Source organism: Phoca vitulina, unplaced genomic scaffold (genome assembly GCF_004348235.1).
Source record: "Phoca vitulina isolate PV1807 unplaced genomic scaffold, GSC_HSeal_1.0 scaffold21, whole genome shotgun sequence".
Lineage (NCBI taxonomy): Eukaryota > Metazoa > Chordata > Mammalia > Carnivora > Phocidae > Phoca > Phoca vitulina.
The window spans coordinates 10,107,905-10,121,051 of NW_022589724.1; the positions used below are offsets into that span (position 1 = coordinate 10,107,905).

The 13,147-nt window shown below is 40.4% G+C and overlaps 1 protein-coding gene across 3 annotated transcripts in view; it reads right to left on the reverse strand.

Annotated features, from left to right (window-relative positions):
* ELP1 (elongator complex protein 1) overlaps positions 1–13,147 on the reverse strand; it is a 56,831-nt gene that overhangs the window by 5,557 nt on the left and 38,127 nt on the right. For all 3 annotated transcript variants that reach the window (XM_032418210.1, XM_032418212.1, XM_032418211.1), the window contains 6 exons: positions 5,306–5,368; positions 4,862–4,922; positions 2,880–2,993; positions 2,283–2,379; positions 852–979; positions 238–392 (listed from right to left, as the gene is read on the reverse strand). In XM_032418210.1, coding sequence (XP_032274101.1) covers positions 238–392; positions 852–979; positions 2,283–2,379; positions 2,880–2,993; positions 4,862–4,922; positions 5,306–5,368 — 618 coding nt within the window. The remainder of the gene's footprint in view (positions 1–237; positions 393–851; positions 980–2,282; positions 2,380–2,879; positions 2,994–4,861; positions 4,923–5,305; positions 5,369–13,147) is intronic.

Here is a 13,147-nt window from a genome sequence, read left to right on the forward strand (position 1 = left end):
AGCTGTTTCATGCGTAAAGGAGAAATAAAAGCAAACTTAACCTAGTCCAAGGTGTACTCAAATAGAAAATCTTCTTACAGACAGCTTAAACATAAGCCTAGGCTAATGTAACTATGGAATATTATGTTTTTAAGAAAAAGAAAATCTTTTGCTTTGACTTTTAAGAGTTCATGTGAACGTAAGAACCTGTGAAATGACTTTTAAAAAACACACATTCTGTCTCTGAGGAAAACTTACAGGTGTAGCTGAATTCTGCTGGTGAGTGAGAGTCCAAATTTCTGGAAGTGACCTTTCCATCAGCTGGAGGGTATCTTCAAAGGCCTTCTGTAATTCCCTTCCTTGCTCATCAAACTCAAAGAGAAAGAGCACCTTTAAAATATGGTATACTTCATCTAGAGAGAAGAAATTTGAGAAAGTGGTTAACTTGGGTGCCCAGCTCCACTGCTAGGATCATAACACAGTTTCTTTCCCAAGCAGAAAAATATTTAATATCACCCTACAGTTGCCATGTCCCGCATTTTCTTCTGTCTCCCCAAAGGCTGGAGTAATTCAACCTATCTACTACAAAAAGAAAAAGGAACACACTGGGGCCCAAGTAGGAAGCACTATCTTCATAATCCTTTTCCCCGGCTTTGATGCTAATGTCTCCCATCAGGGCTTGGGTGGGGGCCAGTGCAGGAAGGCTCCTAGGTTCCCAGCTGAGGGTCGTTCAGGAACGTGCCCTGAAATGACACTTCCTGCTGAAAGTTTCTTTCCTCAAGTTGGGAAAACTGTATCTTAATTATTTGCTAAACTCTGTGCTATCCATTTACTTTTTTTTATGGTAAGAATCATCAGTATTGAGAATATACCTTTCAATTTCTCAGTGCTCTGTACAACTTCACTGAGTGCCTCCAAAAGGGCCAGATCCTCCAGCGGACTCCCTTCTTTGAGGCTATGCTTCTTCCGCTCTGCTTTGCGGCGATTCTTAGATGATCGCCTGTTAGAAGACATTGGAAAGATGTTATAAAAGGGGATCTCTTTGCACCGAACAGATTAAAATGAATGTACCTGTTGGCCACAAACTTTCTGGGAACCCAGAGAGTCTACAGATGGTATGTATATGTGGGGGAAAATGGTAATGAGGTGTTGGGAGTGATAGCTAAAATAAATTGGGAAAGGCAAGTGTTACAGGCAGGAAATAATAAGGAAAACCCTAAAAAGTAGTAGCTGGCCTTGAAATTTTAATTAAAATACAGAGTAAAATGAGGTTATATTTGATAATGACAGCTGGAACACCAGAACAACCAACTTAAATTTTGTAATGAAAAACAAGTTTAAAGTAAAATTTAAATAAGGAGACACAGACATAGCACACTGAAATTTGGATATAACAAAATATATATGAATCCTGTATCTTTCCTGCTCAAAGGTCTTTAATTACACCACCTGTCTTGTCCTAACTGTGAAAAGCCCAGTTTCTAGCTGCCTCTCTTGCAGTTTCTGATCACCCCATATAACCTCAGAAATCTCTATTCTGAATTCCTAAAGCATGATTCAGTTTATTATTATTTTTTAATATTTTATTTTTCAGAGAGAGCGAGCATGCACAGACACACACAAGTAGGGGGGACAGCAGGCAATGGGAGATGGAGAAGCAGGGAGCCCGATGCGGGGCTTGATCCCAGGATTCGGGGATCATGACCCAAGCTGAAGGCAGACGCTTAACCGACTGAGCCACCCAGGCATCCCGTCGTGATTCAGTTTAAATACACAATCTTGCATTGTTTTATGCTTCCCAAGGATGACTATAGGCTCTTATAACTCACATCTCCTTAATTTTTTGGTAACATCCACTACAACTAGCATATGGGTGTTGTGACCGAATGCTACACTGCGTAAGCATGATGACTTGTTTTACGTTAATAGCCTATTCTAATCCTGACTTTGAACTGAAGATGCCTGATACTTTTTTTTATAATCTTTTAATTTTTTCAGCACCCACACAATCCAGTCACCTAATATTTGTTAAATGAATAAAATCAGATGTCATAAAAATTGAGTACCAGTGTAAGGGCCTCGTGGGCACAAACACACAGTCCACGAAGCTGCAGCAGAAAAACATTTCAACACCAAGTCTAATCTCTTAGATATGTGGGGAAAGCCCTTGCACACCAAATCCTGGCCTTGAGCTCTGTTCTCTCTCTCCCCTGCACTGTCCTGATGAGAAACTGACCCCCTTACTTGCACTTTCTCCATATGCCCAGGGCCTGGCCAATGTGCTGAATAAACATGATACATACGCCGATATCCTGGAGCTGCTATGGGAATATTTGTCGCTCATGACACTGCTAGTTTCAGAGAAGAGGTCTGACTCTTGACCATGGGGCACCTCATCATCTAGAAAAGAACCAGACACAGAATGAAAACTCCCTGCTGATGTAGGTTTACCTTCGGTAGCGTAAGTGGACTAGAGTTAACCAGGGCATATCTGACGATGGATGAAAGTTCTTATAAAGTAGATCTCAAAGTGAAATGAGATAATATTAAATACAGTTATTCCTACCATATACCAGCGCACCAGTACCAAGCTTATTTTTTTCTTTTCTCTCCTTTCTGAAAGCAAAGGAACCTTTGGAGGCAAGGAGGCTCATTTTGCTCTGCTTGGTGGGGGTGCAGGGAATGTGTGGCAGAGCTCTTCCCATTCATGCTTGGTCCTGCCCCTAGCCCTCCCCAACACGCACAAACACAGACTTACACAGCCCCTAAGGGGTTTCACAGAGGCCTTAGATGTCCCCCAGCATGGTAACCACAATGCAGGAGGCACAATAAGCAGCTAAGGCAAAGTGTGATGTGTCCCCACCATGCCCAAGCGTCCACGTCTTCATGCAGACACTCACCCAGATTCACCTGCTGTGCCTGCTCCTTGAGCTCTCGAACCACCAATAAACGCTTTTTATGGCGACTGAATGTGGCTGTCTGAGAGTCCAGAAGTGCCATATAATTCTTCTGGGCTGGAGGTGCAGATGGAAAATAATTTGAGCAAGATGTTTAAGTAAAGAGAAAAACTCGATAAAGGCAGTGAGGGAGTAAGAATTTAACAAAAAGAAACAGGTTACTAGGTTTTCCAAGCAAGATTTTTTTCCTTAATGAGAATTAACCTACATTGTTTTAAGAGAATGAACTACATGTTGAAATTTCAGATTTCAGAGTGCATTAACATCATCCTAGAACATTCTCTAGCACTAAATTAGTAAAATCACCTGAACAAAGACTAGGTACCCAAGAGCAGACCAGCAAAGAAAAGGAGTATACAAGGAAGCTGTTAACAAAAACAGGACAGTCACGGAGATGCTTCTGAAACATAGGTATTAGGCCTATGCAGATGAACAGTCAGCATTTTTCTAGGTGCTCATTAGGGGAGAAAATCCAAGCAAGAGACGGCTAGATGGACGCCTAGAGGGTCAGGATGGATGTTTTTAGTAACCAGGTAAGGGTACCTAGGTGAATGATATGAAAAGAATCCTCCCATGGTGTTAATGAGGATGGGGGAGGGGGATGCAGGCAGGGTAAGCATGTGAGTACATGTACACATCACAAAGGCCAGATCCTACTCACAAGGTAGACTGTGCTAAAAAAGGCAGAGCGTAAAACCAACCCCCCACTGCTGAAAATTTCTGTAAGCCAAACTGATGTCCTTCTCTTCCACTTTGCTTTTAAGGAGTCACAGTTATCACCCAAGTGTTCCAGAACTGGTAAAACTCACCTGGTTCAATATAAAAATATACCCTCCACTTAGATTTACCAATTGTAAACATTTTGCTTCCTGTTTCTCTCCATACACACACACAACTATTATTTTGTGGAACCTTTTGAGAGTAGGTTGCAGATATGATCCTTCCCTCTTAAATACTTCAGAACATCTCTCTTAAGAATAAGGACATAGGGGCGCCTGGGTGGCTCGGTCGTTAGGCATCTGCCTTTGGCTCAGGTCGTGGTCCCAGGGTCCTGGGATTGAGCCCCGCATCGGGCTCCCTGCTCCACGGGAAGCCTGCTTCTCCCTCTCCCACTCCCCCTGCTGTGTTCCCTCTCTCACTGTGTCTCTCTCTGTCAAATAAATAAATAAAATCTTAAAAAAAAAAAAGAGTAAGGACATTATTATGATCTCATGGGTTGTGGGATCGAGCTCCGTGTCAGGCTCTGCACTCAGCAGTGAGCCTGCTTAAGATTTTCTCCCTCTGCCCCTTTCCGGACTCTCTAATAAATAAATAAATCTTCAAAAAAAAAAAAAAAAAAAGAATAGGACATTATCTAACATAGGCACAATACAACTATTAAATGCAAGAAATCGGCCACTGACAAAATACTGTATTATCTAACACCTAGTTCATATTCAAGTTTACCAACTACTCCCAAATACAAAGACTTTTTTTTTTTTTTTTTAAAGATTTTATTTATTTGACACACACAGAGAGAGAGAGAGAGAGTGCGCACAAGCACGGGGAGCAGGAGAGGGAGAAGCAGACTCCCCGCTGAGCTGGGAGCCCAATGCTAGGCTCAATCCCAGAACCCTGAGATCATGACCTGAGCCGAAGGCAGACGCTTAACCAACTGAGCCACCCAGGCAGGCGCCCCTACAAATATAAAGATTCTTAACCATATCTTATCACGTATTTTTAACATTCAAGTATTTTATATACTACCATTTGACAGTTTAGCATATTTAAAAATTCTGGTCAGAATTAAGTATTACACTCAGTGAAGAACTCTGATCAACTCTATGTAACACATGATTCAAGGATGTAATAACAGGGAGTATTCTTCTCTCTCGCTTCCCCACCTCTATACTTCCAAATGTAGAATTCTGAGATGTAACCCTTACCTTCTAAAATGGAAGGCTTTATGTTGGTTTCTATTATATCTGGTCTGTTATATTTGTATACCTAAAAGGAAAAAGACAGTAATTTTAGGCAAGAAAACTGCAAGTCACTGTAGAGTTAAGACACTTGGAAGGAAATGGATGACTTTCAGAGGTCACCAGGTTATTTTCAAGAGGAGCAGGCCTCTAACAAGCTAATGAACATTCAACTCATTTCAGTTAAAACCAGTAATATTTCACATTTACAAAACGGACTAATTCCAAACATCAAGAGTAAATTTTTTAAATGGTTTTAAAAATACTGCTTATCCTTAGGCCAGGAACCTAAACTATTTTGACTTGGTTTCGCTAGCCTCAGAAGACAAGGGATTCCCGTTGACCCTGTCCCCCCTGCACTCTTGCTCTGCTGAGCACCTAACACAGGCAGGATTTTAAAAGTTCTCCTACCAGTCTCAGAGCTTCTTCCCAGGCAGCTCCTTCTAATAATAAGAGCACAGCTTCTTCATAATCCTGACAAGGAAACATCAAGGAAGATAACAGGTAAACAGAACAAGCGTGTCAGATGCCACCATGACCAACTGCAAGGCTGCCTCAGAGTGGCCTCTCCTCCCGCCTTTCCCTTACGGTCCCAGTCCCCAGAATCACGTCTGGCCTCCAGTCCCTGCTCAGTAAACAGTGACGCAGAAGACAATGGGTGCGGTGGGGGGAAGGTACACCTTCTGGAAATAACCACAGAACACATGGCATCATCTCCCTGCTGCCCTGAGCATCGAAACCCCCAGAGAGGTCTGACGGAAATGCCAACTGCCTCAGGTACACCACCCAGTTCGATTCGACAGGTTTAGGGGCTTTTAAACTTTTCTTTTTGCTCTTTAATGGTTTTTTTTTTTCCCCCTCCAACTTTTATTTTGAAACACTTCAAACCTACAGGAAACTGAGAGATGAGGGTAATAAACACCTGCATATCCTAAGTCTTCAAGCATTTTTGATACTTGTAGTCTTACCAGTAAAAATGTTTGAGCATGTACCGCAGTATGTAATTACTTAATGTACTCATAAAGCATATAAAACAAAGCATTTTTATAGGTCCATTTCATGTTTATCTCTTAATATTCAAGTACAGTTGACATACAATGTTATTATCAGCTTCAGGCTTACAACACAGTGATGGGACAGCTCTGTACATTACTCAGTGCTCCCCGCGGTGAGTACAGTCCTGGGAATCTGTCATCACACATGATTCCAGAATTACTGACTCTACTTCCCCAAGCTGTACTTTTCATTTCCATGACTTATTTATTTTATAACTAGAAGTTTGTGAAACTGGAAATAAGTGAAACAAAACACATTTTTTTTTTTTTTTAAAGGGGAGGCAGAGAGCTGAAACCAAGAGTCGACACTTAACCGACTGTGCCAAGCGCCCCTGTATTTCACCATTTAAAAATGTGTTTTGTGGGGCACCTGGGTGGCTCAGTCAGTTAAGTGTCTGAGTTTTGTTTCGGCTCAGGTCATGATCTCAGGGTCATGAGATTGAGCCCCATGTCAGGCTCTGCGCTCAGTGCGGAGTCTGCTTAAGATTCTCTCTTTCTTTCCCTCTCCCTCTCTACCTCCTTGCTACTCTCTCTCCTTCCCTCCCTCCCTCTCAAATAAATAAATAAATCTTTAAAAAGAAAAAGGTGAGATACATAAAACAACTGGCTGGGTTTCATCGAGTAGTCATGGTGATAAAAAGAAGGGGGGATAGGCATGCATTAGATTAAAAGAGATTTAAGAGACGTAAGATACAAAATGCAACACATGACCCTAGATTAGAACCTATTTTGGATCAACCTACTGTAAACAATTCTGGAACCACTGAGGGAACTTGAATTTTAATTATTACATAAATTAAAATGTATTAACATGAAAAGACAAAGATCATAAACAAATAAAGCAAATTTAAAAACAGCACAGTGTAATTTCATTTGGGTTAAAAATGCATGCACGTATGTGTGTGTGTGTGTGTGTGTGTGTGTGTGTGTGTGTGTGTGTACAGAGAAAGAGCACCGTATGAAGAATTAGAAATAGAAGGGAATACTAGCAAACTCTTGAGTGGTAGGAATGACATGCTTTATTTTCTTGTTAATTACTTTCAGCATTTTAAATAATCTACAATACATACATACTACTTTAAGTTACTTTTAATTAAAAATATTAAATAAAAGTAAGTATTTTCTTCCCAGACCCCAGTGCATATGCCCCACTAACAGGCCCATACCACAGGTCCATGAAGGTACATAGCAGGGTATGTGCTGTTTGACCCGCAGAGAAAGAAAGGGGAGGGGGGTGTTTTACCAAGGTGACAATCACATGACATACAAGCACTCTGAAGTGTACAATTTGTGGCATTTACTGTGTTCACAAAGTTGTGTGACCACCAACCTTTTTTAAAATCACCTGATAAAACACTCCCATTTCTCCACTCCCTTCCTCCTCTGGTGACCTCTGATATGCCCTTTCTCTGGGTTTGCCTACTCAGGACATATCATACAACAGAAACCATACAATAGGTGACCTTTTGTGTCTGGCTTCTTTCACTAAGCATAATGTCTTCAAGATTTATCCAAATTGTAGCATGTATCAGCTCTTTGTTCCATTTTTTTAAATTAATTTTTTCGATTATAGTAAAATGCACATAACATAAAATTTACCATTTTAACCATTTTTTTTTTACTGTCTAGTCCAGTGGCATTAAGTAAATTCACACTGTCGTGAAACCATCACCACCATCCATCTCCAAAACATTTTCCACCTTACAAAACTGAAACCCTATACCCGTAAAACAATAACTTCTCATGTTCCTCTCCTTCAGCCTCTGGCAACCACCATTCTACTTCCTGTCTCTATGATTCTAACCACTCTAGGTACCTCATATAAGTAGAATCCTACCATACTAGTCCTTTTATATCTGGTTTATTTCACTTAGCATAATGTCTTCAAGGTTTATTCAAATTGAAGGGCTCGTATCCAAGATCTATAAAGAACTTCTCAAACTCAACACCCAAAAAACAAATAATCAAGTCAAAAAGTGGGCAGAAGATATGAAAAGACACTTCTCTGAAGAAGACATACAAATGGCTAACAGACACATGAAAAAATGTTCATCATCATTAGCCATCAGGGAAATCCAAATCAAAACCACATTGAGATACCACCTTACACCAGTTAGAATGGCAAAAATGGACAGGGAGAGAAACAACAAATGTTGGAGAGGTTGTGGAGAAAGGGGAACCCTCTTACACTGTTGGTGGGAATGCAAGTTGGTACAGCCACTTTGGAAAACAGTGTGGAGGTTCCTCAAAAATTTAAAAATAGAGCTACCCTATGACCCAGCAATTGCACTCCTGGGTATTTACCTCAAAGACACAGATGTAGTGAAAAGAAGGGCCATATGCACCCCAATGTTCATAGCAGCAATGTCCACAATAGCCAAACTGTGGAAAGAGCCGAGATGCCCTTCAACAGATGAATGGATAAAGAAGATGTGGTCCATATATACAATGGAATATTACCCAGCCATCAGAAAGGATGAATACCCAACTTTTACATCAACATGGATGGGACTGGAGATTATGCTAAGTGAAATAAGTCAAGCAGAGAAAGTCAATTATCATACGGTTTCACTTATTTGTGGAACATAAGGAATAGCATGGAGGACATTAGGACAAGGAAGGGAAAAATGGAGGGGGGGAATTGGAGGTAGAGATGAACCATGAGAGACTATGGACCTGAGAAACAAACAGGGTTCTAGAGGGGAGGGAGGAAGGGGGATTGGTTAGCCCGGTGATGGGTATTAAGGAGGGCACGTACTGCATGGAGCACTGGGTGTTATATGAAAACAATGGATCGTGGATCACTACATCAAAAACTAATGATGTACTGTATGGTGACTAACATAACATAATAAAATTAAAAAAAAAAAACACTGAAGCATCCATCTGTTTTACATTCCTTTTTATGACTGAATAATATTCTTCTGTGTGTGTACAAATGCTATGTGTGTGTGTGTCTGTATCTGACGATTTATCCATTCATCTCTCATTGATGGACATCTGGGTTGTTTCTTCCTTTTGGTTATCATAAATAATGCTGTTATAAACATTTGCATACAGGTTTCTTTGCGGACATGTTTCCATTTCTCCTGAGTAGATACTTAGGAGTGGAACTGTTGGGTAATATGTTTATGTTGAATTTTTTTTTTTTAAGATTTTATTTATTCATTTGAGATAGAGAGAGCACAAGCAGGGAGAAAGGCAGAGGGAGAGGGAGAAGCAGGCTTCCTGCTCAGCAGGGAGCCTGATGTGGGGCTCCATCCCAGGACCCTGGGATCATGACCTGAGCCGAAGTCAGACGCTTAACTGACTGAGCCACCCAGGCACCCCATATGTTGGACTTTTTAAGGAACCATCAAACTGTTTCCCATAGGGGCCGTGCCATTTTACATTCACAGCAGCAATGTACGAGGGTTCTTATTTCTCCACATCCTTGCCAATTTTTCATTTTTTTTTTATTAAAGCTATTCTAGTGGGTACTGTGGTTTTGATTTGCATTTCTTTAATGAACAATGAAGCTAAACAACTTTTCATGTGCTTGTTGGCCATTTTTGTTTTCTTTTTTTTTTTTTTTTTTTTAAGATTTTTTATCTATTTCTTTGACAGCACAAGCAGGGGGAGTGGTAGGCAGAGGCAGAGGGAGAAGCAGGCTCTCCGCTGAGCAGGGAGCCCGATGTGGGGCTTGATCCCAGGACCCTGGGATCATGGCCTGAGCCAAAGGCAGACGCTTAACTGACTGAGCCACCCAGGCGCCCCCATTTGTATGTTTTCTTGAGAGAAATAGCTATTCAAGTCTTTTGCCATTTTAAAAATGGGTTGTTTTGTCTTTTTGTTGTTAAGTTGTAAAATTTCTTCACATATTCTGAATATAACAAGAAAACTATAAACCAGTATCGCTCATGGACAAATACAAAAATCCTCAAGAAAATTTTAGCAAACTGAATCCACCAATAATGAAAAAGGGTAATACATTATGACCAAGATGGATTTAACCTAAGGAATGCAAGATTGGTTTAACATTCAAAGATCAATGTAATTCATCCTAGCACTGGTCTAAAACAGAATACCTTAGTTGAAAATGCATTTGACAAAATTCAATACCTCTTCATGATAAAAACTCTGAGAACCAAGAATAGAAAGGAATTTCCTCAACCCAAGAGGGCAAGGATTGGCAATTTCTTTCTGTAAAAGGCTAGATAGCAAATATTTTAGGCTTTGTGGTCAGACCATCTCTGTCACAACTCAACTCTGAGGTTGTAGGTACAAAAACAACCACAGAATATATGTAAACAAATAGGTGTGGCTATGTTCCAGTAAAACTTTATATAGATGGCCAGCTAGATTTGGACCATAGACTATAGTTTCCCAACTCTAATGGGCCTACCAGGTTCTCACATCTATTAAAAAAACAATAGCATGGGGCACCTGGGTGGCTCAGTCAGTTAAGCATCTGCCTTCAGCTCAGGTCATGATCCCAGGGTCCTGGGATCGAGCCCCACATCTAGCTCCCTGCTGAGCAAGAAGCCTACTTCTCCCTCTCCCCCGTGCTCATGCTCTCTCTTACTATCTCTCTCTCTCTCTCAAATAAATAAAATCTTAAAAAAAAAAAAAAGCAAACATCACACTTAATGGTGGAAGAGTGAATTTCCACCCTAATATCAGGAAAAAGACAAGGATGTCCACCAACCCTTACCATTTCTGTTCAACATTATACTGGAAAGTCCTAGCTAATACATGTAGTAAGACTACAAAAAAATATAAAGGCATACCAATTGAAAAGATATAAAACAGTCTTTAGTCACAGAAGCCATGCTCATTAATATAGAAAATCCTAGAGAATTTACCCCCAACACTCCTAGAACTACTAAATAAGTTCACAGCAAGGTTGTAGGATATAAGGCTAACATACGAACAAAACTATCTTTCTATTTACTAGCAACGAAAAATTGGAAGTGAAAAACAAAAAAATACTAGTCAAGTCTTAACATGACCCCAGCTCTGACCAACACCTTGGCTGCAGTCCTGTGAACGACCCTGAGCCAGAGACCCTAACTAAGCCCTGCCCAGATTCTTGACCCACAGAAACAAATAGGTGTTTTCATTTCAAACAGAATAGGTAATCTGTTATGTATCCATAGATAAGTAATTCATCCAGTGTACATGAGTACAGGAGCAAGAGAGGTACTCACACATCACTGGTGGGAACACAAAACGAGAGAGCCGCCGCAGAGAAGCTCTGCACCTCCTTATTAAGTTACGCATCCCACTCACCACGTGACCGGCATTCCCACTCACAGGTATCCATCCAAGTGAAATGCAAGGATCTGTCCTCACAAAGACGTACTGAACCAGTTTATAGCTGCTTTATTCTAACCTTAAACTGAAAACAATCCAAATGTACATCAACTTGTGGATAGATCCACAAATCGTGACCTATTCATAAAACAAAATGCCACTGAGCAAAATAAAAAGGAATACACAGATACACAATATAACATGGATGAATCGCAAAAGCATTACATGACTTCCAGTTTCCAGTCCAACACGCAAGGAACTTGGAAGACATCCCTCCATTGTAACAAGTAGAAAGCTGAGCAGACTCTCCTTTGATCCACTGGAGAACTGAGGTCATAGGGCAAACTGTTGCCCCCAAGACTGGAGAGACAGACAGGCAGACACAGAGAGCTACAACTTACCAGAACAGGGCAGAGACCCACAAGTAGAGATCTCTACCAGAACCAGTACTGGGGTAGGAAAATCTAAACTGTAAGTGACCAGTGGCTGAAGGATCACTGTGGACAAGGTTAGAGCTGAAAACTCTACAGACATCCAGACTTAGGGAGCTCCTACGCTTTTGTGAGTTTTTACCTCCTTGAGCCCTACCAGGTTCTCACAGTGAGTATCAGATGAAAATCTGCTTCCGACAAGAAGGGAAAAGTTGTCATTCTGAAAACGCCCAGAGCATGCTGCTCTTAACAAGGCCTGCAGTCAAGAGAAACAATTTTGCCAACGCCTAACTAAAGTTGGTTTGACCAGGGCCTAATTAATGTGAGGGAAGAGAAATACCCAACTCCAGCTCCCCTGGCCTTCCTGTCCTACCTAAGAAGTGAAAAATCTGAGACGCACTGGTGAAGTTCAAGGTCCAGGGACACAGGCTCACTAAAAGACTGAGACTTAATCATACGCCTGTAGAACACTTCTCCTCTCCCCACACCTTATCACCACATCACTAAAGACCTCTTTACAGAATTTCCTTACACCCCATACTTCATGGTAGGCTTCCAACAAAAATTTGCACAAAGGACAAAAACCGTTTGAAGAGCCAGAGCAAGTAACAGAACAAGACTTAGATGTGGCAGGGATATTGAAATTACAAGGCCAGGAATTTAAAATCAGTATGATTACACCTGAAACTAATACACTGCCACTGTGTGTGAATTATATTCCAATTAGAAAAAGAAAAAAAAGAGGTACGATTAATGTGCTGAATGCTCTAATGGAAACAGCAGACAACATGCGGGAACAGATGGGTATTGCAAGCAGAGAGATGAAAATTCTAAGAAAAAATAAAAAAAAAATGTTAGAAAACAAAAGCATTATGTGAGTGAAAGAAGCCAGACTAAAAAACCACATACAAGATGGTTCCACTGATATAAAATTCTAGAAAAAGCAAAACTTAATGACAAAAAGCACATCAGTGTTTGGTAAGAGCTGAGAGTAGAGGGAGAAGACTCACTGCAAAAGGGGAAGCAGGAAACTTTTTGGGGTGTTACAAATGTTCTATCACCATGGTTGTAGTGGTGTGACATGGCCAGGAGCATTTGTCAAAACTCATCCAACTGTTAATTTAAAATTGGTAGATTTTATTATATGTAATGTATACCCAATTAAAGATATACAAATTATAAATATATAAATTAAACATATATATATGAATTAATCTTCATTTATACAGAGAAAAAGGATGGTAGCATCTGATCCATTTAATTACCCATCTTAGATGGTGTATCTTTCTACTCTAGCCTTGTTATTATGCATATTTTATTCATTGATGTTTTCAGCTCATTCACCCACCAACGTAATTTCTTGCTAGGATCTGTCAAATTGTAGTGATCTTCTTTCACTCACCCTTATTACATGAAAGACATTCAGGTAATTTAAAAGCACAATTATGTTATACAAATGTGCCTACTAGTAA